This window comes from Vipera berus, assembly GCF_964194415.1.
Source record: "Vipera berus genome assembly, chromosome: 2".
NCBI classification, from domain to species: domain Eukaryota; kingdom Metazoa; phylum Chordata; class Lepidosauria; order Squamata; family Viperidae; genus Vipera; species Vipera berus.
Window position 1 is genome coordinate 65,364,877 of NC_138203.1, and position 25,759 is coordinate 65,390,635.

General features: G+C 41.7%; 1 protein-coding gene across 1 annotated transcript in view; it reads left to right on the forward strand.

The window, feature by feature from the left end:
• FRMD3 (FERM domain containing 3) overlaps positions 1–25,759 on the forward strand; it is a 94,716-nt gene that overhangs the window by 25,621 nt on the left and 43,336 nt on the right. The window contains exons 2-3 of the mRNA XM_081317831.1: positions 13,500–13,604; positions 20,839–20,881. Of these exons, the coding sequence (XP_081173957.1) occupies positions 13,500–13,604; positions 20,839–20,881 (148 nt within the window). The remainder of the gene's footprint in view (positions 1–13,499; positions 13,605–20,838; positions 20,882–25,759) is intronic.

A 25,759-nucleotide genomic window follows, 5' to 3' on the forward strand; every position in this document is an offset into this window, starting at 1 on the left:
TCCTGTTTACAGCATCTATGGGGATTTGTCTCATGTTGTGATGCTATAACGTTCAGATGTCTTAGCTATTTCCAGCCAGTGATGAAAACTAAGTGATAGGAAAATGCTGAATGTTGAGATCTCAGATCACAATGTATATTTGAGTAGATTAAAAAGAAAAAAGAATGAGATAATAATTTTTGGCAGCAATTATTTATTTATAATTGTATCTACTGTAGTTTGACTCTGTAGTGTATGATGATCACCTATATATTCAGTCTTTTGCTTGTTCTCTGTTTTCCTGTTTTGAATTTGGATGACTGAACAGAAGTTTTGCATTGTTTTTATGCTCACTTGATGGACTGGAAATATCTGTGACTCTGATGTCAGTAAGTTGGAACCAAATGGCATTTTGTTTTAAGATAGAATGGCATTTACATTAAGTAATTTTGTGACTGGGACTAAATGCTTAGTATATTTCAAAGAATGCACCCAATTACATGCAAACATTTTTGTGTGTGCATGTGATGGAAGGAGTGGTATAAAAAGAAAGGCAACATTTATCCACTGAATATGCTATGAAAAAATTGTGGAGGCCCTTCTTTTAACATGAGGAATTGTCTAGAATTCTAACATAAAGCAACCTAGATTTGTAACATACAGTATAAAGAAGCATTGGAAAATCTTAGTTCTACAAATGAACAAAAAGCCCCTTAGTTTTCGGCATGAATGCATATTTTTATTTTATTTTTCTTTAATAAATGCATAATGGACATATGACCCAATTAAGAACTTATCCTAGTTCACTTGTGTATATAAAATATGGAGCGCATCTTCTAGCGCATGGGTGTCAAAATTGTATCCCGTGACATATTGTGACATATCGCGATGTTTTTTGCCTTTGTGCAGCCGGGGTGGGCATGGCCTGCGTGTGATGCATCCGATCTGCAGGTCACCAGTTTGACGCCCCTGTTCTAGTGTGTTATGAGTCTCTGCTTTATAGCTTTGCTTTTATTTCTTCCTCTTTACAAGCTTCTTTGATATGATTGATGACATTGAGTTTCTTCATTTTACAACCATTTATTCCTCTTTTTGGTCCTCAGATTACTTCTTTGATTGCTATTTCATAAGGAATGTGTGCATGTCTAGTGCAGCATATTTTGCTAAGACCTAATGTGGTTCGTCTGGTTATGGATATTGTATGTGTTTAGCTATTTTGAAGTGTATTCAAGAAGAAAGGAAGATAAAATAGAATTATTTGCAATTATAATAATAATCATGCTGCTTTGCAAACAGTAGAATATAGTTTAGCATATGTATAACTCTAGTCAATTGTTTGTTCAGTAATCTCTGATTAATAAAACAAAGTCTTGCATATTCTATTTAGGAAGCATTGGAGGGTTCCATCTAATGTTATGTGAATAAATCATCTCCCTTTTCTCTTTGTCCCTGCAGTCTTGTGCCTCCAGTTTCATTCAGAAAATTTTGTAACTCTACAAAGCAAATTTCATATTCATTCAGGGAGTGGAGGGGGAGAATTTGTTCCACTAGCCTTGTCTTGAGTGTTAGTGACACTATTATTTCGTATATTTAGAATATTTTATATCTGAAACAAAACCAGCTCTGCTTTCTGAAAATATTACATTGGCTGAATTGTTCATCATGAACATTCTTACATTAGATTACTTTTTTGTCTCATTCACTAGGTATAATATATGTGTTGTATATGTTGAAATTTGCAACTATACAAGTGATTTACCTTGTGTCCTTAATTTAGCATACTGTTTTGTAGGTTGGAAAAAATGCCTTACTTTTATTATTTGACCTTCTAGGCCTAAGACTGGAAAATCAAGCTTGAACTATATCTCTCTACATCAAAAAACTATTATGTGACTGTAGGTTATCTGTTAACTTAGAACAAAAATGCAGTTAATACATAATTTTGTTTTATGGATAAAGGATATATCAGTATCAATTGATCTAAGTAGCTATTGTTTTTATTTATTTATTTATTTATTTTATTGCATTTATATACCGCCCTTTCCCTGAGGACTCAGGGCGGTTTACAGGGAGTTAAAAATCAAACATACAAAAGTTAAAAACCAAGTTAAAAAATATTAAATCAACCCTGTACTATTAAAAACCCCAATTAAAATAATTTTCTCCTCAGCCTGGGCCCGAGAGCTTAAAGAGCCAGGTCTTCAGGCCCCGGCGGAATGATCGGAGATCGGGGGCAGTCCTCAGCTCCACCGGAGGCTGGTTCCAGAGGGCAGGCGCTCCCACTGAGAAGGCCCTATCCCTGGGTGTCACCCGCCGGCAATCTCTTACCGGCGGAACCCTGAGCAGACCCTCCCTGTGGGAACGCACTGGGCGAAGGGCGTTTGAAGCCGGCAGCAGGTGTTCCCTCAAATACCCCGGACCCAGGCCATGTAGGGCTTTATAGGTAATAACCAGCACCTTGAATTTCACCCGGAGGGCAACCGGAAGCCAATGCAGCTCGCGGAGTAGAGGTGTTACATGGGAGTATCGGGAAACCCCCATTACAACTCGCACGGCCGCATTCTGCACCAGTTGAAGCCTCCGAGTGGTCTTCAAGGGCAGCCCCATGTAGAGAGCGTTACAGTAGTCCAAACGGGAGGTCACAAGCGCATGAGTAACTGTGCGTAGGGCGTCTCGGTCCAGATAGGGACGCAACTGGCACACCAGGTGAACCTGTGCAAAAGCCCCCCTGGTCACGGCTCCTATGTGATCTTCAAAATTGAGCCGTGAATCCAGGAGGACGCCCAAGTTGCGAGCCCTATCAACGGGGGGTAACACCTCACCCCCCATCGTTAGAGGTGGAATAACATGGTTAACCCAAGATGCCGATATGCACAGCCACTCAGTCTTGGCGGGATTGAGACGAAGCCTGTTTCTCCCCATCCAGACCTGAACCGCCTCCAGGCACCGGGACATCACGGAGAGGGCATCACTGGGTTGGTTCGGGGTGGAAAGAAAAAGTTGGGTATCATCAGCGTACTGGTGATACCCCACCCCGAAACCACGAATGATCTCGCCCAGCGGCTTCATATAGATGTTGAACAGGAGAGGCGAGAGAACCGACCCCTGAGGAACTCCACAAATGAGAGGCCTCGGGGCGGATCTCTGCCCTCCCGTCAACACCGACTGCGAGCGGCCCTGAAGGTAGGAGGAGAACCACCGTAGAACGGTGCCTCCCACTCCCAACCCCCTGAGACGCCGCAGCAGGATACCATGGTCGATGGTATCGAAAGCCGCTGAGAGATCTAATAGGACCAGGACAGAGGAGCAACCCCTGTCCCTTGCCCTCCAGAGATCATTCACCAGCGCGACCAATGCCGTCTCCGTGCTGTGTCCGGGCCTGAAGCCCGATTGGTACGGGTCCAGATAATCAGTTTCCTCCAGGAACAGAGGGAGCTGATGCGCCACCACACTCTCAACAACCTTCGCCAGAAAGCGAAGGTTGGAGACTGGACGATAGTTGTTTAAAGCAGCCGGGTCCAAAGCAGGCTTCTTGAGAAGGGGTCTCACCACCGCCTCCTTCAAGGCGGCAGGGAAGACACCCTCCTTCAAAGAAGCAGTTATTACTGCATGGAACCAGCCTCGTTTTTGTGTGAGTCACTCTATCTGGTAAATCATATTCAGGTTTTTAAAAATGAGAACTTTGATTGATAGCCAGCTGCATTTCTTTCTGAAAGATACTGATCTTAATATTATGATGCATACTCTGGAAACCTCTAGGCTTAACTGTAGTAATGTAGACTCTAGATAGGGGTTACACTTACATTCAGTGTGAATACTTAGGTTGGTTCAAAACTCAGCGGTGAAGTTGGCCTTGGGAAGAATGGGGTGAGACCGCATATAATTTGGGTAGGTGTGTTTGTTTCTGGGTGAAATGCAAAGTGGTGTGTGTGTGTGTGTGTGTGTGTGTGTGTGTGTGCATACACTCATACATGTGTGCATTTTTTACTATGGGTGACTGCGTGGATTACTTGTAGCTCCTGTAGGTTTTCTTGGCATGGCTTTTTTAAAAAAATGGTTTGCCATTCCTTCCTTTCTAGGACTGAGGGAGAGTGGTTGGCTCAAGGTCAGTCAGCTGGTTTCATATTTAAGGTGCTATAAGAACTACAATCTCCTGGATTCTAGTCTGATGCCTTGTTCACTATATCAAACTGGCTCTGTTTTTGTTTCTGGGCAAAGAATATATTAAAATATTTTAAAACCCCACGTGGCGCATATCCAGGGTTCTTTAGATAATGTTCTTTCTATAAAAACTTCAATGCTTATTGAGCGTTGTTGTCTGTTGCCAGGAGTCCTTGGAACATACTCCCTGTAGAATTAAGGAATTCTAACATCGTATTTTTTTCCCTAAAACATCTTTAAAATGTGTCATTTTGTATAGACTTCTAGATGTTGATTTTGTTAATTTTAATTATTTGTTTACTTTTTTGCTTGCTATCTTAACAATTTTTAATGTCATGGTTTTAAATGTGTTTTTATTGCAAACTGCTAAAAGCAGTGGACAAGAGATAAATTAAGCAAGTAAATAAAACCAAAATTGTATGTTTTCCTGGCAGCTGTAATGGTGAAAAGAAGGAGATACAGTGTAAACAAAAAAGATGATGAATTTTTTGGGGGGAGGAAAGAAGAAGCCAGATGGGAACAAAGCTACTGAGAAATTGCAGCAGGATTGTAAAGGAAGCAAAGCAGAAGAATCTTTGCTCTTGTTTCAAATCAACTGTAGAAAAGATAGGGAAAAAATTCCTTCAGCCTCCAAACTGAGCCTACAGTACATATCATGTAAGGCTTCAGTCCATGTTCCAAAATGGCACAAAGCTATTGTTTCGTTTGGAGATTAATTCTATAAAAATTATCTGGAAGTATCTCGCATTAGTCTCAAAACGCTTGCGTTTTAGAATTACACTATGGCTAGGCTAGCTTATTAGATTCTCATTCTATATTTTTTTTGTCTTGTATTTCAAGAATCTTGATCTCTGTATTCATGTAGTATATTGGCACTGGACTGAATTTTAACTAAATTATCCATTTTATTTTGGAAAAAACCCCCAGCAAAACCCAAAAGCTTCTGGGCTGTCAGAAAAGAGATGTCCAAATGGCTGTAAGGAAAAGAGGCGAAATCTGTTATGACAGCACAGTGTTTTAGGTTTGATTCCAAAAGGGTAAGTTTAGAATACATGGACTCAACCGTCTGCAACTCCTCAAAGCAGCCTCACCTTTTCTGGGATTATGTAGTTTTCTTGGGATAATTCTGTTTGGTTTTAGAGCATAGTTAAGAATATCAAGGTGGATATTCCTACAAAAAGGAAATGTTCTTGGTCAAGCTTGATTTTTGGTTACTTCGGGGACTCATCCATGTAGATTTCCTGGCACCAATACAAAAGTGGTTTTCTGTTACTTTCTATAATGTTTCAATATTTCAGTCTAGTTTGCCATCCAAATCCTTCCTAATCTCCTATCCCAATTCTAACTGGATATAGTTCTCTTTAGCTTTATGAGATCAGCCAAGGTTAGTTAGTTATTGCTACTTAGCTAGCCTTTATAGTGCTTCAGTGAAAAGGCATATTCTCCAGCATGATAGATGGAGAATCCACGAATGGGTTAACTCTGTCTTCCTGCCCAATTAGTCTAAGTCAGTCAAACTTGCCACGCCTGTCCTGGGCCAGGACACCTCCCAGTCACGACTTAGTCTGTGCCCAGAATAGACGTGGTAATTTTGGCTCCCAGAATCTTGCTGAGTCATCTCTTCTGAGTAATTAAGCAGGTCGTATATATTTTTCCCCTGTTCCTGGATTCTTCAATTAGATAGCATTTGCTGTAGTTCCTTTCAGGATCAAGTTTGCCTTCCGGAGGTCTCAACTGTTTTCATTGTTGCAAGTCCGTAGGGAAGGTTTTTTCAATTAGATAGCATTTGCTGTAGTTCCTTTCAGGATCTTTCTCTCACAAGCCCCAGGCTAGTTGCAGCCGCCATTTTGAATTCCAGCTTACCAGCAGCTGGCTGAGAGGAGGCTCTTCCTCAGAAAGCCTTTTTTAAGCTGCCTTTTTAAGCACGCTGATAGCATCAGAGGCACGCAAAGACTCTCAGAACTGCCTGCCTTCTCTCCTAAATTAAGGGGGAAGGACAGGTTGCTTCTTTTTTTTGACTATCAGCAGTAGCGGCCGCCATTTTGGGTGTCACGATCGCATTGCTTTTCCTCTGAAAAGGCTTGTGCAGACTTTTTTGCTAGCTTCTGAGAAGGGGGGGGGAGATTTCAGGCCCCCAAAAAACCACAGACTTCAAAGGTGCTTACCTTGCCTTCCAGCTCATGGAAGTTGGTCAGTTCGCAGGGGTCCTTTTTCAGGCTTCTCCTCTCACAATCATTGCAGAGGGTTCTGAGTTCAGATCCCTTCTGACTGTAGCACAGTCATTGTTTGCCTTGCCCGAAACCTTTCAAAGTGGATAGTCAAGTACAGGAGGCTTCAGCTGTAGCTCTAGGCCTCAACCTAGCTGTCTCATTGTCCATTCCAACAGAAGATGTGTGCTGGCTGTGCCATTCTTGGCCTCGCTGCCACCAACTAGGACTAGTGAGCTGGGTGTTATCACTGAGGTGATCTGTCGCCACTAGGTTTCTACGTGAGCTGGCTATTATCACCGAGGTGATCCGTCGCCACAATAGACTTGGCCTGTGCTCCAAAGGTGCTTCAACTAGTCTTAAGGCCATCAGGAACTTTGCAGGTGTGCCAGTTGTCCATTAAGTTGGGCCTGCAGCCACCATTGCCATAGAGTACTTATTGATCCCTGGGAGTGGCACACAGCCTCAGATCAGTACTCTGCTCCTCTGTTTGAGATCCCTCTCACTGAGATATCTCCCAATTGTGATGGCAGACAACACTGCACCTCAGGCTTCACACATTGCCCCCAACACTCCTGCACAATCATAGCATAAGTCCTCCAAACCGGAGGCTACTGGAAAGCTCAAGGCCAAAGCCAAGGCCATCTCTAGCAAAAGGTCCTCCAAGGCGGTAGAGAAAGAGGCCAGCAGGAGGCACCAGGCCTTAGAAAGGCAGTTTGCCAAGGCTCAGAAACAGGGCACAATGGGTGCTGAACAGGTCTCTTCTCCTCTGGCAGAGGAATCTGTATTTGGGCCACAGCTTGCTCCTCCTCCCTCGTCTGCCCAGAGGGTCTGGTCTCCGGAGGGGGATGATGATGACCAACCTTATCTTCCCAGGGCTGAGCATGAGCAGATGGCTTCCTTTACCCAGGGACCAGGTATCCGACTGACGCCTCCAGTCCCAAGACCAATGCAGTCCAGGCCCGAGGCCACCTTTATGCCCACAGCAGCCGGGTTTCGGCCCTCAGAGGCACAGGGAGTGTGGTCGCTGGAGCAGTTTCAGGCTCTGATTTCCCAGGCGGTCGCCCAGGGATTGGCCTTACAATGTCAACAAAGGTATACACCCAAATCGGTGGCCGCCTTATCTCCCCCAGTTGGGAGCACCAGAATATTCTGACCCTATTTTTCCTGCCTGGTCTCCTTGCAGCGGAGTATCTTTTTCTGAGGAGTACGACCCTATGGAAATGCCGCTCTTGGAGGATAAGGATCTTATTCCGGACCCTCCTCCCTTTGTTGGTCTATTCAATCCGGCGCTCTTTAAATCTCTGCTTCATAAGGCCAGCACTACTGCTAAGATTGGTCCTGACCAGGTTCCCCATCCTGGTCCATCCACCAGCCAAGACGCAAGGCTGGTATTTTCAGAGCATGTGGTCACTGAGCGTCACATCCCCTGTCTCCCTCTCTTCCTCAACACGGTACATAAGCAATGGGGAACACCTGGCACTTTTCCCTCTCCAGGGGGGGGATGGACGGAAGCTCTTTAATGTTGACCCGGCCTTGTCGGAAGTGCTAGAGGTTCCTTCTGTGGATGAACCTCTGACTCCACTCTTCTCCTCCACAGTGTCCGGTGATATGGCTGAGACCTTGAAGGCAGAGGACAGGAAATCTGAACTTTCCTTCCGCAGGACCCACCAGGCGGTGAGGGTGGCCACATCCACCTCTTTTTTTGTCAGAACCTCCCTTCTCTGGCTCCACCAACTTCAGGCCAGAGTACCTCCGGAGGAAGTCCGAATGCACTAGGACTTAGCCAAGTTAGTGGCTGCTTCGGAAAACATGGCGGACGCATCTCTATATGCCGCCAGGTTCTTTTCTAGGGCCATAGTCTCCAGTGTTACTGCTTGCAGATTCATGTGGCTCAAACACTGGCAAGCGGATGTTAAATCCAAGTGGCACTTGGTGGCTGCCCCTTACCATGGTGGTCAGCTTTTTGGGGAGGCCTTGACACCTTATTTGGTGGAAAACAAGGACAAGCGTAAGGTGATGATAGACGGCCTACTCCATACGTCCATATGTCCGCAGACAATTTTTCTGGTCAGGGTCAGAGTTTGCTCAGCCCCCCCCCGTTCCTTCTCTCCCAGGTCTGATCGTCAATTTGACCGGCCGGGAACCAGAGACAGACCCAGGTCGCAATTCCAAGCAAAGCGGCCCTTTCGAGGCATGGGGGGCCGTCTCTTCAGAAAGTCTAAATGACTTCAGGGCGGTCTCCCCAATTGGTGGCAGACTGACGTTGTTTGTTCAAAAATGGGAGACCACCATCACAGATGCTTGGGTCCTCAACACTATCAGGAGTGGTCTGTCCCTAGAATTCATGTACGTCCCCCCAGAGTGCTTCATTCTTTGTCCGCTATCAAAAAATGCGGTCAGGAAGGCGCTCATGTCAGAGGCTATTCAGCACCTCTTAGAAATAAGGGCAATAGAACCAGTCCAGGATGGGCAGCTAGGAAAGGGGTTCTATTCTATCCTTTTCGTTGTTCCGAAGACATCTGGAGGATGGAGGACAATACTCGGATCTAAAGGGGCTGAATGCTCATCTTGCATACAAGAAGTTCAAGATGCAAACACTGCAGTCCATCTTGGCCAGCATCAGGCGGGGAGACTTCCTGATGTCCATCGACCTCACGGAAGCATACCTTCACATTCCCATCCTTCCCGCCCACTGGAGGTTCCTCAGGTTTTGCTACCAGACTCACCATTACCAGTACAGAGCCACCTTTCGGCCTTTAGTAGGCCCCAAGAGTGTTTTCCAAGATCTTGGTGGCGCTGACCATGCATTTGAAGTCTGTCCCCGTACGCATCCATTGCTGTCTGGACGACATTCTCATCCAGTCCCTATCGGCCCAGGTGGCTCAATCAGACCTGGCTTTGTCTATCAAGACTCTCCAGGACCCATGGGTTCTCAGTGAACTTTCAAAAGAGCCAGACAGTTCCCTCAACACGCCTTCTTCATTTGGGCGCGGTCATAGACACCAAACTGTGCAGGGTCTGTTTATCTCAGGACCGTCAGGACAGCATCAGAGCCCTGGTCCTTCAGGTCCGGAGGGAGCATTAGTCACCATGGCCATTCTTTCCCAACTGTTAGGGAAGTTGGTTTCCTGCATGGGAATAGTCCCATGGGCCAGACTACATTCCAGGGACCTGCAGTGGTTTTTGCTCCCGTTTCAGAGACTGGACACCAGCTCCTCCAACCAAAGGGTAAGGGTTCTGTTTCGAACCCTAAACTCCCTTCAGTGGTGGACCTTGCCAGTGGTTGCCAGGGGCTCTTGTTCCAGAAGCCCGTTCGGAGCCTGTTTGGCTGGGGGGCGCATCTAGTGTCTCAGTTGGCTCAGGGCCGGTGGTCCTGGTCCGACCTGAAGCACAACATAAATTAGTTGGAGCTCGGAGCCATACATCTGGCCCTATGCCACTACCGCAACAGGGTGGTGAGACAATGTGTCCTGGTCCTCACGGACAATGTAGCGACAAAAGCCCATGTGAGCTGGCAAGGGGGTACTTGTTCCAGGACCCTTATGGCCGAGGCCCAACTGTTGGGCTCTTGGGCAGAGACCAACCTCTCATCACTCAGGGCTGAGCACATCTCGGGGGAGGCAAATCAGGCGGACTTTCTCAGCAGGTCGACAGTGGATCACTCTGAATGGCCCCCATCCCAGTCTCTTCGAGGAGGTATCGGAGAGGTTAGTTCGGCCAGTACTGGATCTGTTCGCTTCTTCGGTGAATTCCCAGCTCCCGATGTTTTCCTCCTGGTTCCCCTCTCTGGGGGCAGTGAGGACGGATGCCATCCACAGCCCTTGGCCCGGGGGCTTGCTGTTTGCCTTTCCGCTTCTCCCTCTGATCCCGGCAGTCATCCGCAAGTTACTGCAAGAGCGGGCAGAGGTGATACTTGTTGCACCACACTGGCCAAGATGGCCGTGGTTTGCCGACCTTGTGAGTCTGTCAATCTCTCCCCTGTGGAGGATTCCTCCAGATTGCGTTCCACTCAGCCAGGGAGCTTTGCATCATCTAGAACTCCAGTGGCTCCAGTTGACCGTCTGGCACTTGAACGGTGGCTCCTGACACATGAGTCTTATTCATTGGAGGTAATTACGATGATTCAGGCCTCCAGATGGCCTACAACAAACAGGATCTATAACTCCACTTGGAAGAGTTTCTGTAGTTGGTGTGATAAGAACCAGTTAGATCTTTCGGCTATTACTATCCCGAGGATCTTGGACTATTTATTGGAGGGGCTTAACAAGGGCTTTGCGTCCAATACCATCCGCTGACAAGTAGCAGCTCTCTCCACCGTATTGGGGCAATTCAGAGGCATTGGCTCAATATCCTATGGTACGCTCATTTCTCAAAGGAGCGACCAACACACCTCCAGTGGTTCACTGGTATCCCTCTTGGGATTTGTCACGGGTCTTGCAGGCCCTTACTTCTCCTCCATTTGAACCCATCAGGACCTGTACTCTGCGGTTCTTGACAATTAAGGTGGCCTTCTTGATAGCTGTCACGTCGGCTAGACGCATTTCTGAATTGGCAGCTCTCTCTGTCAGACAGGACTTATGCGTTTTTTCATGCTGACAGGGTGGTCCTTTGATTGGATCCCTCCTTTATTCCTAAGGTCAATACCTTGTTTCATAGAGCGCAGGAAGTCATTTTGCCAGATTTTTGTCCTCATCCATCTCTTGCCTTGGAACGGCAACGGCACAATCTGGACGTCCGCAGGGCTTTGCGCCACTATATTAAGTGGACAGCGTCTTTTCGCAAGTCGGAAGCCCTCTTTGTTTCCTTTCAACCCTCTTACTATGGGGCGGAAGGTTTCTTCCTCCACTATAGGCAGGTGGATCAGGGCTTGTATTGCAGGGGCGTGCCAGTCTCATTCCCTGTCAGTTCCCAGGCGTATCACTGCTCACTCCACTCTTATTGCTGCAACTTCTGCGGCTTGGGCGACACAGGCATCCATTGAGGACATTTGTAGGGCAGTGACATGGTCCTCGCCTTTTCCTTTCGTGAGGCATTATAAACTGGATAGGTTTGCCTCCGCAGATGCCTCATTTGGCCGGAGAATGCTGCAACAGGTAGTGCCACAGGGTGGGACAGGCCCAGACTGATTCCCTCCCATACGGACAGGGCAGCTATGGTATGTCCCATTCGTGGATTCACCATCTATTATGCTGGAGAAGCGTTGTCTTACCTGAATGCCTTTTCTCAGCATGATGATGGAGAATCCGCACCCACCCCTTAGTGTCCATCAGGTCCTGTGTCAGGGGTATGGGAGCCAACATGTCAGACTGTCGTCATTTGTTTCGCCTTCGTCATGACTGGGAGGTGTCCTGGCCCAGGAGAGGCGTGGCAAGTTTGACTGACTTAGTCTAATTGGGCAGGAAGACAGAGTTAACCCATTCGTGGATTCTCCATCATCATGCTGAGAAAAGGCGTTCAGTTAAGACAACGCCCCTTTTGCAAATTTTAGAATTGCATATAAGGGCAGTGAGAAAAACAGCTCATGGAAAGTTAAAAATCTTAGAATTGTAAAATGCTTGTATTTGCAAAAATGTGTCTTAAATTGCACAGAACATTGGTAAAAAGTTTGATATCATGACTGGTTCTATTGGTGATATTCTTACACTGATAACAGAATATCAGTGTAATATCAGGAGTCCTAGTGGACAATCACTTCAATATGAGCCAGCAGTGTGCTGGAGCTGCCAAAAAAGCCAACACAGTGCTAGGCTGCATTAACAGAGGGATAGAATCAAGATCACGTGAAGTACTAATACCACTTTACACTTTACGTTGGCATCAAGGGTGCCTATGGGGGCCTGGGCAGGAGTGGGACAGATCTGAGGGTCTCTGGCAGAAGGAGGGTCTCTGGGCCAGGGCCAAGGCAGTGGGAGCCGTTCCCTCACTGTTTCCAGGATGGCTTCATGGGCCACATGAAACCACTTCACTGGCCGGATCCGGCCCCCGGGCCTTGTGTTTGACATGTCTGCTCTAGAAAGAGTACAGAGAAGAGCAACAAAGATGATTGGGGGACTGGAGGCTAAAACATATAGGGAACGGTTGCTGGAACTGGGTATGTGTAGTTTAACGAAGAGAAGGGTGAGGGGTGACATGATAGCAGTGTTCCAATATCTCAGGGGTTGCCACAAAGAAGAGGGAGTCAAGCTATTCTCCAAAGCACCTGAAAGCAGGACAAGAAGCAACGGATGGAAACTAGTCAAGGAGAGAAGCAACCTAGAACTAAGGAGAAACTTCCTGACAGTTAGAACAACTAACCAGTGGAACAACCTGCCTCCAGAGGTGGTGAATGCTCCAACACTGGAAATTTTAAAGAAGAGTCTGGACAGCCATTTGTCTGAAATGGTATAGGGTTTCCTGCCTTAGCAGGGGGTTGGACTAGATGACCTCCGAGGTCCCTTCCAACTACTTCTTCTTCTTCTTCTTCTTCTTCTTCTTCTTCTTCTTCTTCTTCTTCTTCTTCTTCTTCTTCTTCTTCTTCTTCTTCTTCTTATTATTATTATTATTATTATTATTATTATTATTATTATTATTATTATTATTATTAGAAAAATATTTCTAAGTGGGCTCTCCCTTTCTAAATGTGTTTAATTTAGAGTGGGTTCCTCAGCTTAAGGAACAAGTTTAAGAAAACAGTACCATGCAGAGTGCAGTAAGGTATTTTATTAATCTGCTAATCTGAGATACATGCAGAATTTTTGATAACTTAGATAAGTTTTTCTATTTGATTGAAAGGGAACATTGAATTGAAACATAAGTTAATCTTAGGTGGATTCACTGAAATCAATCAAACTTGGTTATGCTTAATCAGTGTTCTTATTCAACGTACAATTCAACGTTCTTATTCAGTGTACAATGTACAATTAAAATAAGATACAACCTATATTTCTGACTGAAGAAATATGAATAGGAATTTTCCATGAAGAAAGATAATAAATATATAATGGGTGTATTTAAATTTAATAAAGTTAGCTCTGTGTGTGTGTGTGTGTGTGTGTGTGTGTGTGTGTGTGCGCGCGCGTGTGTGTGTGTGTGTGCGTGTGTGTGTAAAATACAGTTATATATGCATATACCTATAGGCTCTATCTATTCGTATTGCCTTTTCTTTTTCAGAGAGAGACCAAAGGCCAGCTTCTCATAGATCATGTTTGCAACCACTACTGTTTGCTAGAAAAAGACTATTTTGGCATTCGCTATGTGGATTCTGAAAAGCAGCGGGTATGTATACAAATTCTCTCATAATTTCTTTAAAGTGATGTTATTTCAGTGAAACTGCTAGCTAGTATACTTTCATTCTCCTGGCACAAATGCTTTAAATAGTGATGTCCGAAGAAATGATACCGTATATACTCGAGTATAAGCCGACTCGAGTATAAGCCGAGACCCCCTAATTTTACCCCCCAAAACTGGGAAAAGTTCTTGACTCAAGTATAAGCCGAGGCTGGGATCCGCCGAGTGGCTTTCAGCACTGGAGAAAATGCAAAATCGCTCGAGACCAAACTCGAAGGAATCAGCTGCCGGTGGGAGCGAGGCGATCCGTGCGGTCCCGTGACAGCCAGTCGGGCAAGCAACGCGAAGAGCGGCAGGGCTTTATTTTTGCACCGTGGAGCTCCCCCTCCCCCTCCTCCCAAACTCCCCCTCTCTCCCCTTGCAGAACGGCGGATCGAGCCTCTGTCGCCGGCGGCTGGATCCGCGCTCCGCAAGCCTCTGCCGCCGGCTGGATCCGCGCCCTGCCGCCGGCAGAGGCTTGCAGAGCGCGGATCCACCCTCCGCCGGCGGCAGAGGCTTGCAGAGCGCGGATCCAGTGGGGGGGGAAAAGCCCTTTAGCAGGATTTGCCTGCATGCCGGCGGAGGGTGGATCCGCGCTCCGCAAGCCTCTGCCGCCGGCTGGATCCGCGCCCTGCCACCGGCAGAGGCTTGCGGAGCGCGGATCCACCCTCCGCCGGCAGGCAGGGCGCGGAGGTCCGGAGACCTGCCGACGTTTGGGGAGGTTTGGGGAGGTGCGCGCGCACCTCCCCAAACCTCCCCAAACTTCGGCAGGTCTCCGGACAGCGGCGGCTTGGGAGAGGTGCGCGCGATCCCGGAAGCACCGAAGCCTCGGCCGCGCGCAAGTCCTCGGTAAGTTCTTTTTTTTTTGTTCACTGGAGTATAAGCCGAAGTGGATTTTTTCAGCCCAAAAAGTGGGCTGAAAAATTCGGCTTATACTCAAGTATACACGGTAAGTGTTCGTTTTGAGCCAAAATATATGTTATTGCTGGAGAATCGGCAGCTAATTAAGGATATAATGTGAAGGTAACTGTGTGTTTACTGTTGTGACACTTCCTCAACAATGACTATTTCAGTGCATTTGGAATGGGATTTCTAAGGAAACTAGTTTTAAATTATAAGGATTACCATACAGCACGGGTGTCAAGCTTGCCACATCACTTGACGTGTCGTGACGTATTGCGACTCTTTTTGCATTGCTGGCAATGGGGTGGGTGCGGCTTCGGTATGATGAAACCGGCCCATGGGCTGGCAGTTTGACACCCCTGCCATAGAGCCAGTCTCAGGTAAAGCCTTTTTAGCTTAATTAGAGCTTCAAGTGATACACAATTTTAAGAAGACATCCTTCATCTTAGAATGTACTGGGTTCTGATTACTAGTACTTTTCGTGGCAATACCAGAGGCATATCTTGACTGAGTGATAATCTATATTTTGATCTACCTTCACAGGCATTACTTTGACCTGCTTAACTGAGATAATGTAATTAAAAATTGACTTTCTTTCTCTTAATGTACTGTAAGCAGAATGTTTCAACCTGGCTAATATGATTGGATTTAATTTACTTGAATCCAACTCTGCCCAGCATTTTTCATATAGGCAAACAATAAAATATGCGAACAGTGAGTTAGGCAATGCAGTGCAACATCTTTTATTGAAAATAAAATCAGAATCCAAGAACATACTTCTGAAATCAGTTGTTGAAAATTTTCAACTTGCAACCAATCTTCAAATGGCTTCTTAGACTTTTAAAGTTATAGCTACCAAATCTGTCTGTTGACATTCTCAGCCATCCAGGTCATGATTATCCCAAAGTTGTTTTTTCAAAAGGCAGCTGGACTTTGCTTTTTCCTTGATGACATTTTGCTTCCCATCCAAGAAGTTCTTTAGTTCTGATTGAATGGTGGAGAATGGAAAGATTTATATCTTTGGAGTCATCTGAAGGAATATAAATGCTTTGATTTGTCACCATTCAGTCAGAACTGAAGAAGCTTCTTGGATGAGAAGCAAAACATCTTCAAGGAAAAAAGTAAGTCCACTTGTCTTTCAAAAAAGGAGCTTTGTGTTGCAGAAATTCACATAATCAAAAGATGACTGCAGAGAGTTAGCATTGCTGTATTTCTTTGTTTCCATCTAATGGCTTTCTGGATTTTTTCAACCTAGATTTTGTAGCCTTATTTAAATATCCTCCTAATCAAGAAACAAAGCTTTCAGTAAAGTAGTATATCTGGCAGATGCACCAATAAATCTGATTTATCTATTAAAAGTATTTGCAGGAGGTGCCTTCCAAAATATATATTTTATGAATACAGCATCCCTTCTCAAAAATTTATGGTTTGACTGTCTATAATTTTGTGTGTGTGTGTGTGTAAATTTTTTGGCTTGCTAACTAAGGTTGAAATGATCATATCTGTCTCCCTTTATTCTTTGTTAGCAAGCCAAAAAATTTACACAAATATGAGCTGCCACTGCTGTGGCTACTGCCTGTAGATGGCCTTGGGTTAGGCTGAAACAGGAAATAAGATTTGTCCCGTGTTTGGGACCTAAGCAAGTGCATTCTAAATACTTAACAAACATTTAACATATATATATGTTAAATGTGGCTCTGTGAGTTAGGACGCTGAGCTTGTTGATCAGAAGGTCAGCAGTTTGGTGGGTTGAATCCCGAGTGCCGTGTAACAGAGTGAGCGCCTGTTACTTGTCCCAGCTTCTGCCAACCTAGCAGTTCGAAAGCACGTAAAAATACAAGTAAAAAAATAGGGACCACTACGGTGGGAAGGTAACAGTGTTCCGTGCACCTTTGGCGTCTAGTCGGAGACGTCCTTGGACAAGCGCTGGCTCTTCGGCTTTGAAATGGAGATGAGCACCGGCCCCTAGAGTCAGAAACGACTAGCACGCAGTTAACGAAGAATGTGAGTGCTTTGCTTCTTTGTGCTAACACTTTTCAAATGCTTTGCCCTTCTATATGTTTACACATAATACAACCATTTAATACAAACATTTAGTCTTGGCCTTCATATAGCAAAATATCTAAAACTTTTGCTTTTATGTAATTAGTACAAAAAGAATGTGATGCTTTTCAGGTGGGTAGGAAATGAAATCAATTTTTACATTTTGATGCAAAAACAAAACATGAAAGTAATAAAAATTGTTAGATCAGAATATTGTTTAGCTTATACCATCCCAGTATTTCTGAATTGTGCTGCTTGACTTTCAAATATGACAGTTTGCTTAATTACAGAATGTGCATTTCTAGAACCCTATAGCTCAGCTAAGATTTATTGCTTATATTGAAGGATTCATTCAGATTTATGAGTGTGTTAATCCATTGCTGAACTGCACAAAATGATAGGACTTTGATGGAAGAAATAATGCACACAGCCAGCTGGATAGCAATAGTTCAGAGTTTTTATAACAGTAGCAATATTTATCCTTTGAAATTGTTCTTTGTTAGAATTTGATCTCTCTCAGCATCTCTTTCAGATACTCCATTATAAAATGCATTTTAATCTATGGCTTAAAATAAAATTGTCAGATATTCTGGAGAAGTGTTGTTGTTGTCCCTAAGACTAATCTCATACTTTGCTGATATCTGTATAGTAGTTCATAAAATAAAAATAGCTTCAGGCTTCTTGCTGATGCAGAGGGATTCATTTCCACTTTTGCTGTTATTTGGAAGTAGTCATATCCATTACAGAATAGGATCAATATTTAAAAATGTAGCTCATGCAGCAGCTTTTATTTAGCTAATTAAATAATTCTGCAGTGGAGAAGGATAGGAAAGTAAAGCCCAATTCTTATGATTTTAAAGCTAGCAGAATATTTTGACAAGTCTTAATATTGGCTTAAGTTGCACTAATTAAGAGCTAGTCTTGCTTGTAAGGGCAAGTTGAATATAGACTCTAGGCTTTTTCCCCAGCTTCTTTCACACAGCATTGTATTCCAGCTGTTGTGACACATGCCTTTGGGGGTAAGATTGAAGATGGAACTATAAACACTATGACTTTGTTACTGCATTTTTAAAGGCTGCTCTAATTTTTGCCTCCTGTCAGTATAGTGTATATGTCATTTGTGTATGACCGACATAGTCCACACAAAGGAGACAGAGATGAGCAGATCATTAGTTTCCTTTTTTTTCTAGCCACAGATTCAGTTTCTATTTATTTATTTATTTATTTATGTATGTATGTATGTATGTATGTATGTATGTATGTATGTATTTATGTATTTATGTATTATGTATGTATGTATTTATTTATTTATAAATTTATAGGCCGCCTATCTCACCTCAAGTTATGAACTTATGAACCCAAAAATCCATTAAGTGAACAAACTTCCTTCATGGATGTGCTATTATTGCCTAAGATAACTAACTGGCAGCTCATACTGATATCTTATTATTCAGTTTTCTAGTAGAAATAGAAAATAGATACAGAATAGATACATGGGAACTCCTTGAAATTTGATGCCAGTGGCTGAAATCTAGAGGTAGATTTCAGAATAGTTAGACAAGTGGACCACAATAGTAGCCTACAGACAAAAAACTACATGGAATTAAAATCTAGTTTACTTTGAAACTATAGTCAAGAGTGCCAAATAAGCTGAAATGTAATTAAAATCGGTTTATTTTTATGTGAGGTCAGAATCCCCCAATAGAAAATTGTTCAAAGTTAATGGGATTTAGTATTTATACTTTGGGACTTCTTTTTCTATTAAAATTTTCACAACAGCAATACTCCTTACAGTTGAGTCCTAAAATAAGTTCCATAATTTTTATCATCATTGACTCTGTTTCTATTTTGTATTAATTGAGAAAGTAAGTTAAAGCTAATAGTTCTTTCCAAACAACCATTGATTTCCCAATCAGTCATGTATTTTCTTTTACAATTTTCCTCCTTTAATCTTCCTTTGTTTTCTTTCTTCTATTAAATCAATAACATTCCATAGCCACTAATCATGCTCATTCATCAATGTTGTTCTTTTCTTTAGAGGCAAGTGCAAGAGGCTAGGGCAGGGGTCAGGAACCTGAAACAGTGAAAGAGCCACTCGGAACCGGTTCCCTCACAAAAGGAAAAACTGGGAGCCGCAAAAAAATGTGTGCACATGCGCGTACACATGTGCAGAACAGGGTTTGACTGAAGAGTGGAGCCAAGACGTGATACCCTGCATATTTGAATTGATTGGTTGAACTTTTTTAGTCCCACTTTTTTTTTTTTGGACTGCACATGGCAGAGGACTGGGAGCCGCAGGAGATGGCTGAAAGAGCCGCATGCGGCTCCGGAGCCGCGGGTTGCAAATGATGAAAGCAGTACTACACTATTACAGTCCAAAGTTCTGTCCATTTTGTAAGTGTGTTGTGAAGTTTTACACACAGTCTAAAAAATGGCAGAGTTTTAATGCAGGCTTTAGACCTAATATTTGTTTAGGTTTATTTTCCTAATATTTATGTTTATTTATTTTATTTATTTATATATCATACTTAACTACCCATAGAGGGGCTCCGGGCAGTGTTATTTTCTGACAAATCTACTGACACTTCTTTACACAGTTGAGACTATGATGTTATTTCAAATATAAAGTAATTAATAAGTCTGTGCCTGCATAGGAATAATAACAATAGACATATAACTTTAATTAACTCGATGCAACCTGCATAACACTCAAAAGTGAATAGTGTTTCTTAACTTTGGCTATTTTAAGATGTATGGATTTCAACTTCCAGAATTCTACAGCCAGCATACTTGCTGGGGAATTTCTGGAAGTTGAAATGCATACTTCTTAAATTTGCTGAAGTTGAGAAATACTTCTCTAGAGAAAAATATAATTAGTGAGGTTGTTGAATTTGCAGATAAGACACTTTTTTCCAAATAATTCCAAATTCTCAGACAGGCTGAAAAACTGCAGTTTTTTCAAAACCTGCTGACTAGATAGCAAAAGGGTAGATTGGAGTCAACATTAATTTCCCTGTCCCACCCATCAGGGACACACCTTTCATTTGTTGATAGATCTTAAACTTAGCTCTAGAAGTGCTTTGTACATGCACATGTCTTACAGTAGAAATAAAACATAATGGCACTGTCTCCTTATCAGAAACTAATATTGGACTACTTTAAATCAGAACACTTAGCATCTCTATGAATGTCTCATGATATAGGAAAATATAATCAAAATAATACTTTATTTCTTCCACTCATGATTAATGCTTCCATAGATGTAGGAATAATAGGCACATATAGGAAAATTGGCATTTAATATTCTTAAATCTTTTTTTGAAAGACCCTTGTAAGTTCCAGTAAAATAACCTTTCCCATGTTGAGGCTTTGTGCTGTGGAGGCATACATAACAAGTAAGTCTGCTCAGCAGTGTGAATAATTGCAAGGACACCTGCCATGGTAAATAGCTAGTAGCTACTGCTGGATATTAAAATGCTGATTAGAGATGATGTTTAGAAAGTGTAGAGCAATATACTTTCTTCTTCTTCTTCTTCTTCTTCTTCTTCTTCTTCTTCTTCTTCTTCTTCTTCTTCTTATTATTATTATTATTATTATTATTATTATTATTATTATTATTATTATTATTATTATTGCATTTGTATATAACATTTTTAAAAATTTCCATACAAGCTTGAGTTCGTTAAAACAGTAACATCTTCAATTTCCAAACAGGTTTTTGAATAGTTTTTGAAGAGTGCACTGCTTTAATATGTAAATATTTTGTTTAATTTTATCTCGCAGTGTTGTTTTGTGGATAAATTTTGTACAAAAGAATAGGATCTTATAAGATTTCCAGACTGCCTTAGAGGGGTAAAAACTAAATAAAAATGTAGCAAGATAAAGTAAGGATCTTTTTATTAAATTAGGAAACCGCTAGTATATTTGTACCTTTTCTTAGAAACTGCATAATACTGAATCTAAAATCTGCCATTCTTTATCCCCCTGTTCAAGTTTGAACAAACTTAAATATATCTATTATGTATTTGTGATCTCATTAGCTGTGCTGTTCACTTACAGATGTTACTTTCTGTCTTTCCTCAAACATGTATGTGCCTCATTTTGAAGCTGTTAACAGAAACACAATAGAAATCACAGCTAAGACAACACTGTTATCAGTTTACTACAACCTTATGTTTGTAAGAAAATGATATTTTTTGCAATACATTTGACTGGTGGCTACTATCTTTTTTTACAGCATTGGCTTGAGCCCAACAAATCTATCTTCAGGCAAATGAAATGTAAGTGTTAGAAGTCCATTTCATATATTGAACTGTTATTTTAAAATGCCAGTGTTTTGCAATAGTTTTCTGTATTATGCTTTATTTAAAAAATAACTTCAATAAATAACTTTCATATATTCTGTTTAACAGGCATTGAGCTCTCTATATTTTTTAAAAAAAAATTAGAACAGCCATCCTCAATCAAATGTGCTTTCATACACTATCAGCCAACAGGATTAATGGATGATGGGATTTAAAGCCTAACACACAAAGAAAAAGCTGATTGAGAAAGGCTAACAACTTGAGGAAGGAACTTGGGAAGCAGCTAAAGAGGGGTGGGGTCTAAAAAATATATTCTTCATTTCATTTTAAAGTTAGTATTCTATGGATTTGTCCCCTTAGGCTTTATTGGAGGATTTTGCCTAGCTTTTTAGCAGTGTTATCTAATCTGTGATGTAGCTCCAAACACATTCCTCTACAAAGCTCTCCAGCTGGAAACTTCATAGTTCTAAGCTCCACATTGCATTAGGAACAATGAATTATTCTCCTTTCCTGCCCACATCATTTGCTTATTTTTTAAAAATAAAAACAGCTTGGCTTTTCCAGAGACTTACTTTCAATAACTGAATCAAAAACAAATATTCCATTAAGTTACGGTTTGAAGTATCTAAATCTACATTATATATATGTAACTTGCAGTACCGTTCGAAATCCAGTATGCAAGAACAGTAACTGACATAAGGCCATTCATAGGCTTTTTGGATGACTGGGATGGTTAATGGGCTCTTGGTTTCAAGTATGTCATTCCTAAGCCAACCCTAGTCTAGACAGAACTCATAGGCTTTCCATTTTGTTCTTTTATGGATTCTGCTCAGGGAACAAATGGGGATTTGAACTATCCGTCCCTTGAGGAGAAACGGATTTGCGTTAGAAAGACTGGGAAATAGGAATCCTACATTTTTGCCTGCCCAGCTCTCAGAGACTCAGTTAAAGTGTCCTCTGTTCTAAGGGATAAAGTTTAATTTCATTTAAGCTGTCATTCTGTGGTTACTTCTTTTAATTGTGGAATGGCTGTCTTATCTGTTGGCACAATTACTATGATCTTCTAGAGCAGGCATGTCAAACTCACAACGTCACATGACATTGTGCGACATATTGCGACTTTTTCCCCATTGCTGACAATGGGGTGGGCGCGGTTTCGTTGTGATGCATCCGGCCCGTGGGCCAGCAGTTTGACATGCCTGTTCTAGAGATTGCATAATAAGTCTTCAAAGAAAGCTCAGTTTGCAGTCTGTAAACACTTGAGGGTGAGTCCTATTGCTTGATCTATTGACATATACTTTAGCTGCTCTGTGACAAAAAGAGTTTTATCCACATGTACTCAGTAGGATTGCCATTTCTAATAAAGGCATTACTGCCATTTCTAACATCTAGCATTGTGTTACAGAAGAAGAATCAATATACATAGATAGATATAATTAGGGCTCAGATTGTATACTTGCATATTCCACTAATGGCTATTGAATCAATGGAACATCTTCTGTTTAAACATGTATAGGACTGTGTTGCAGCCTTAGCTGTTGCAAGCATTTTTTTATTTTTAGAACAACTAATATCATTTAAAGTAAGTTTTCTAAGGGAGATGAAATGCATTAACAAATCAATTATATATTACAAGAAGTATTGAATATACTTGGGAATTCCTTACCCCTAATCTACATTATCTTTACCTAATGTTCTTCCATTGGAATATGAGACTTCTTGTTTTAGGAAGACCTTCAGTTTGTAGTGACTTACAGGTTTTACTGTTTTATTGTTGCTTTTACAATTTTTATATTTTTCTACTTTTTCTATAATCTTTCAAATATTTTCATAATATTTTAATTTCTTTCCCTTTTAAAGTGAAGGTGTGTGATACTTATTTTGGGATTGTTTAAGTTTAAATAATCCATAATGTCTTTATTAAGAACCAACCATTTTCATCTTTTTTCCCATAGGGAAAATATGATGTGTTGCTTCAAATGGTAGTATAATAAGATTAGATAAAAACACTCAAACTGACCAATATTTACAAATTTCAAGCAGATGCAGGCTCTTTTGCATTCAACTTCAATTCCCAGTGTGTGGTGTACGGATACTGAAATTATTTTTCCCCCTTTGTTTCATACCATTGCATCTCTCCTCAGGGTCTAGATAAGACTCCCCTCCCCCCTGTTTCTAAATGTATTTGAATAGAACTTTCTAAAATAAGGGCTGAATACATAAATATGTTTTATTTTAACAAAGAAAATGCTAGAATCAGATTAATTATACAATCAAATATCAAAATTCATGATATTTAGCAGAAATAAAGGTAGGGAAGCAATTATATATTGTGTAATTGTGCATGCATATATATAATTAATATGTACATAATTACATACATACAATTATGTGCATATATAATTATGTACATAGGAAAGCCCTATTGCAGCCAAGTTGTTTGAAAGACTACCTCTCTCCAATTGTATCTATCCACCCACCAGAGCAGGAAGGGAGGGCATGTTGCAGGTCCTAACTATCAAGGAAGTACACCTGGTGGGGCCTAGGAAAAGGGCCTTCCCTGTGATGACTTCCTTCCTATGGAATATCATTCCCCCAGAGGTAAGATTACTCCCATCTTGTTGCCTTTTAACAAGGCCTTTGAAGACATGGTTTTGTCAGGCTGCTTGGGAACAGATCAAATGGCTTGTCTGATTGGGTTGGGATGAGGTTTAAATTGTGGGGTTTTAATTGAATTTTTAATGTTGCATACCACCTGTATGGAGTCAACGTGTGTGAGTTGGGCAGCTATATAAATTTGACATTGGTTCAATGGAAGAAGCTGAAAAATTGCCTTTTTATTGTCTGCTTTCTCTTGCAACCTGCTCCTCTTCACTTCTTCTACAATATAGAATGAGAGTTTGTTGGCATTGTCTAATAATGTATCACAGAATCATACACTTGGAAGGAGCCATAAGATTCAACTTCCTGCTCAGCACAAAAGCCCAGATAAAAGTATCCCTGTCAAATGTTTGTCCAGCCTATTTGAATACATGCAATGAAAGAGAGCACACCATTTTCTTAGGAAAGTGGTTTCACTATCATGCTGTCTTAATTGTAGGGGTTTTCTTAGCACTTAAGTGAACTGCTATTTAAGATTGTTATTCCATGCCTTATACTCCGGGACAATAGAAAACAATTTGCATCCTTGTGTTCACCTTCACATTCTTGGAGAATGGCATAATATCCTTGCTCCATTGTTTTTTCTCAAGACTAAACATACCCAGTTGCCTAACCTCTTCTTGTAGGATTTGATTTTGAATCCTTTGTTCGGTCTTTTGAAAAGTATGATCAACCCTATGCTGTTGGTGAGTTTAGCTATTTCCCTTTTCTCTGCTTTATAAATGGTTAAAATTAGACAAACATTATTGCTTATTTCTTTAGTTCAGAAGTCAAAAATTTAAATTTTAGGCTGTATTTAATCTAGGAGGATAGACTTAATTATGTTGAATTGTGACCTATTCCCAGGACATAACAGTATCCACAGATGCCAATTCCAGCATTTCTGATTGGAAATGTTCCATTTTCTAGATCCTTTCAGGCAAGGATTGACAGAATAAAACCACCCTATCTTTCAAGGTCTTTTCATATATCATTTGTATCCAGCAGTTTGGAATGAAGTGTCACCAATATATGGATGATACACAGATGTACATTGCTACTCTAGGCTGGGCCAAGGATATACTATGGAAAGCTTGAATAAATATGTGGAGTTTGTCTGGCGGATGCAAGATAGACCAAATTCTTCCAAGGCCAAATTGCTTTTTAGGAATTTTAGCTTAATTAGGAAGAGGTGGTAATCTCTCTGAAGGAGTTGGTTCATGATCTGGAGCCCTTAATTCACAGCTGCTGCTTACGCTGTTGGTAGAGTAGCCAAGGTTGTCCAATTTTGAACTACTGAAGTAGGAGAACTGCATAGAGGTATCTGATGCTTTCATCACTACTTGGTTGGATTACACTACTGTATGTAAGTTGAGCTTTGGCCCAAAATCTAGAAGCTGGATTGTTTGATGGAACAATCCTGTCATAGTAAACTAATGCTGCTACTGAGGTAGTTGCAAAGGGATATCAGTAGATGTTGAGGTCCAGTTCAAAATGCTGGTGAGGACATGCAAGGCCGTTTGCAGTGTGGCACTGGATTACATCAGGCACTGCCTTGCCAAGGCTGAGTCTGACTACCAATAAAAATACCACAAAAAGGCCTCCTCAGAATCCCCACTTAGTATGAGGCAAAGGGAACACAGACTAATGCAGATTTTCACTATTGTGGGTCTGTAGTTTAGGTCTCCTTCCTTCTAAGCAACTCCTTCTCTCCTGACACTTTATAAAACTATTAAAACAACACTATTCCCTCCTGCTCTTTGGGTGGCCATCTAGTGGATTTCTGTTAATTGTATCCATTTCATTTTTGTTTTTATTCAGTATTTTTAGGCTGTTGTATCTATCCCTATTGCTGAATTGGGACAGGGTACAAAAATGAGAAATTAATTAATAAGCACATTCTAGAAAGTCTTTTTTCCCCCAAGTCTTTCTTTCTTGTTTAGAGTTGGTTTGAATTGCAAGTGATATTTAAAATATGTATAAGTTAGCTGAAATTAGTTCTGATTATATCTCAAGGTTCTCTTCATATTCAGTAGTATCTTTATTGAAACTGGTTTCTGGTCCATGTTGTCACTGCATGTGGTATACATTCACATTTGTATAAGGAAGATTTTTCTCCTTCCCTTTCCTTTGTACTCAAATATTGTTTTGTAAATTAGTAAGTTATTAGCATAGCTTTAGCTGTATTGAATAGAGTACTATAACCATTAAGAT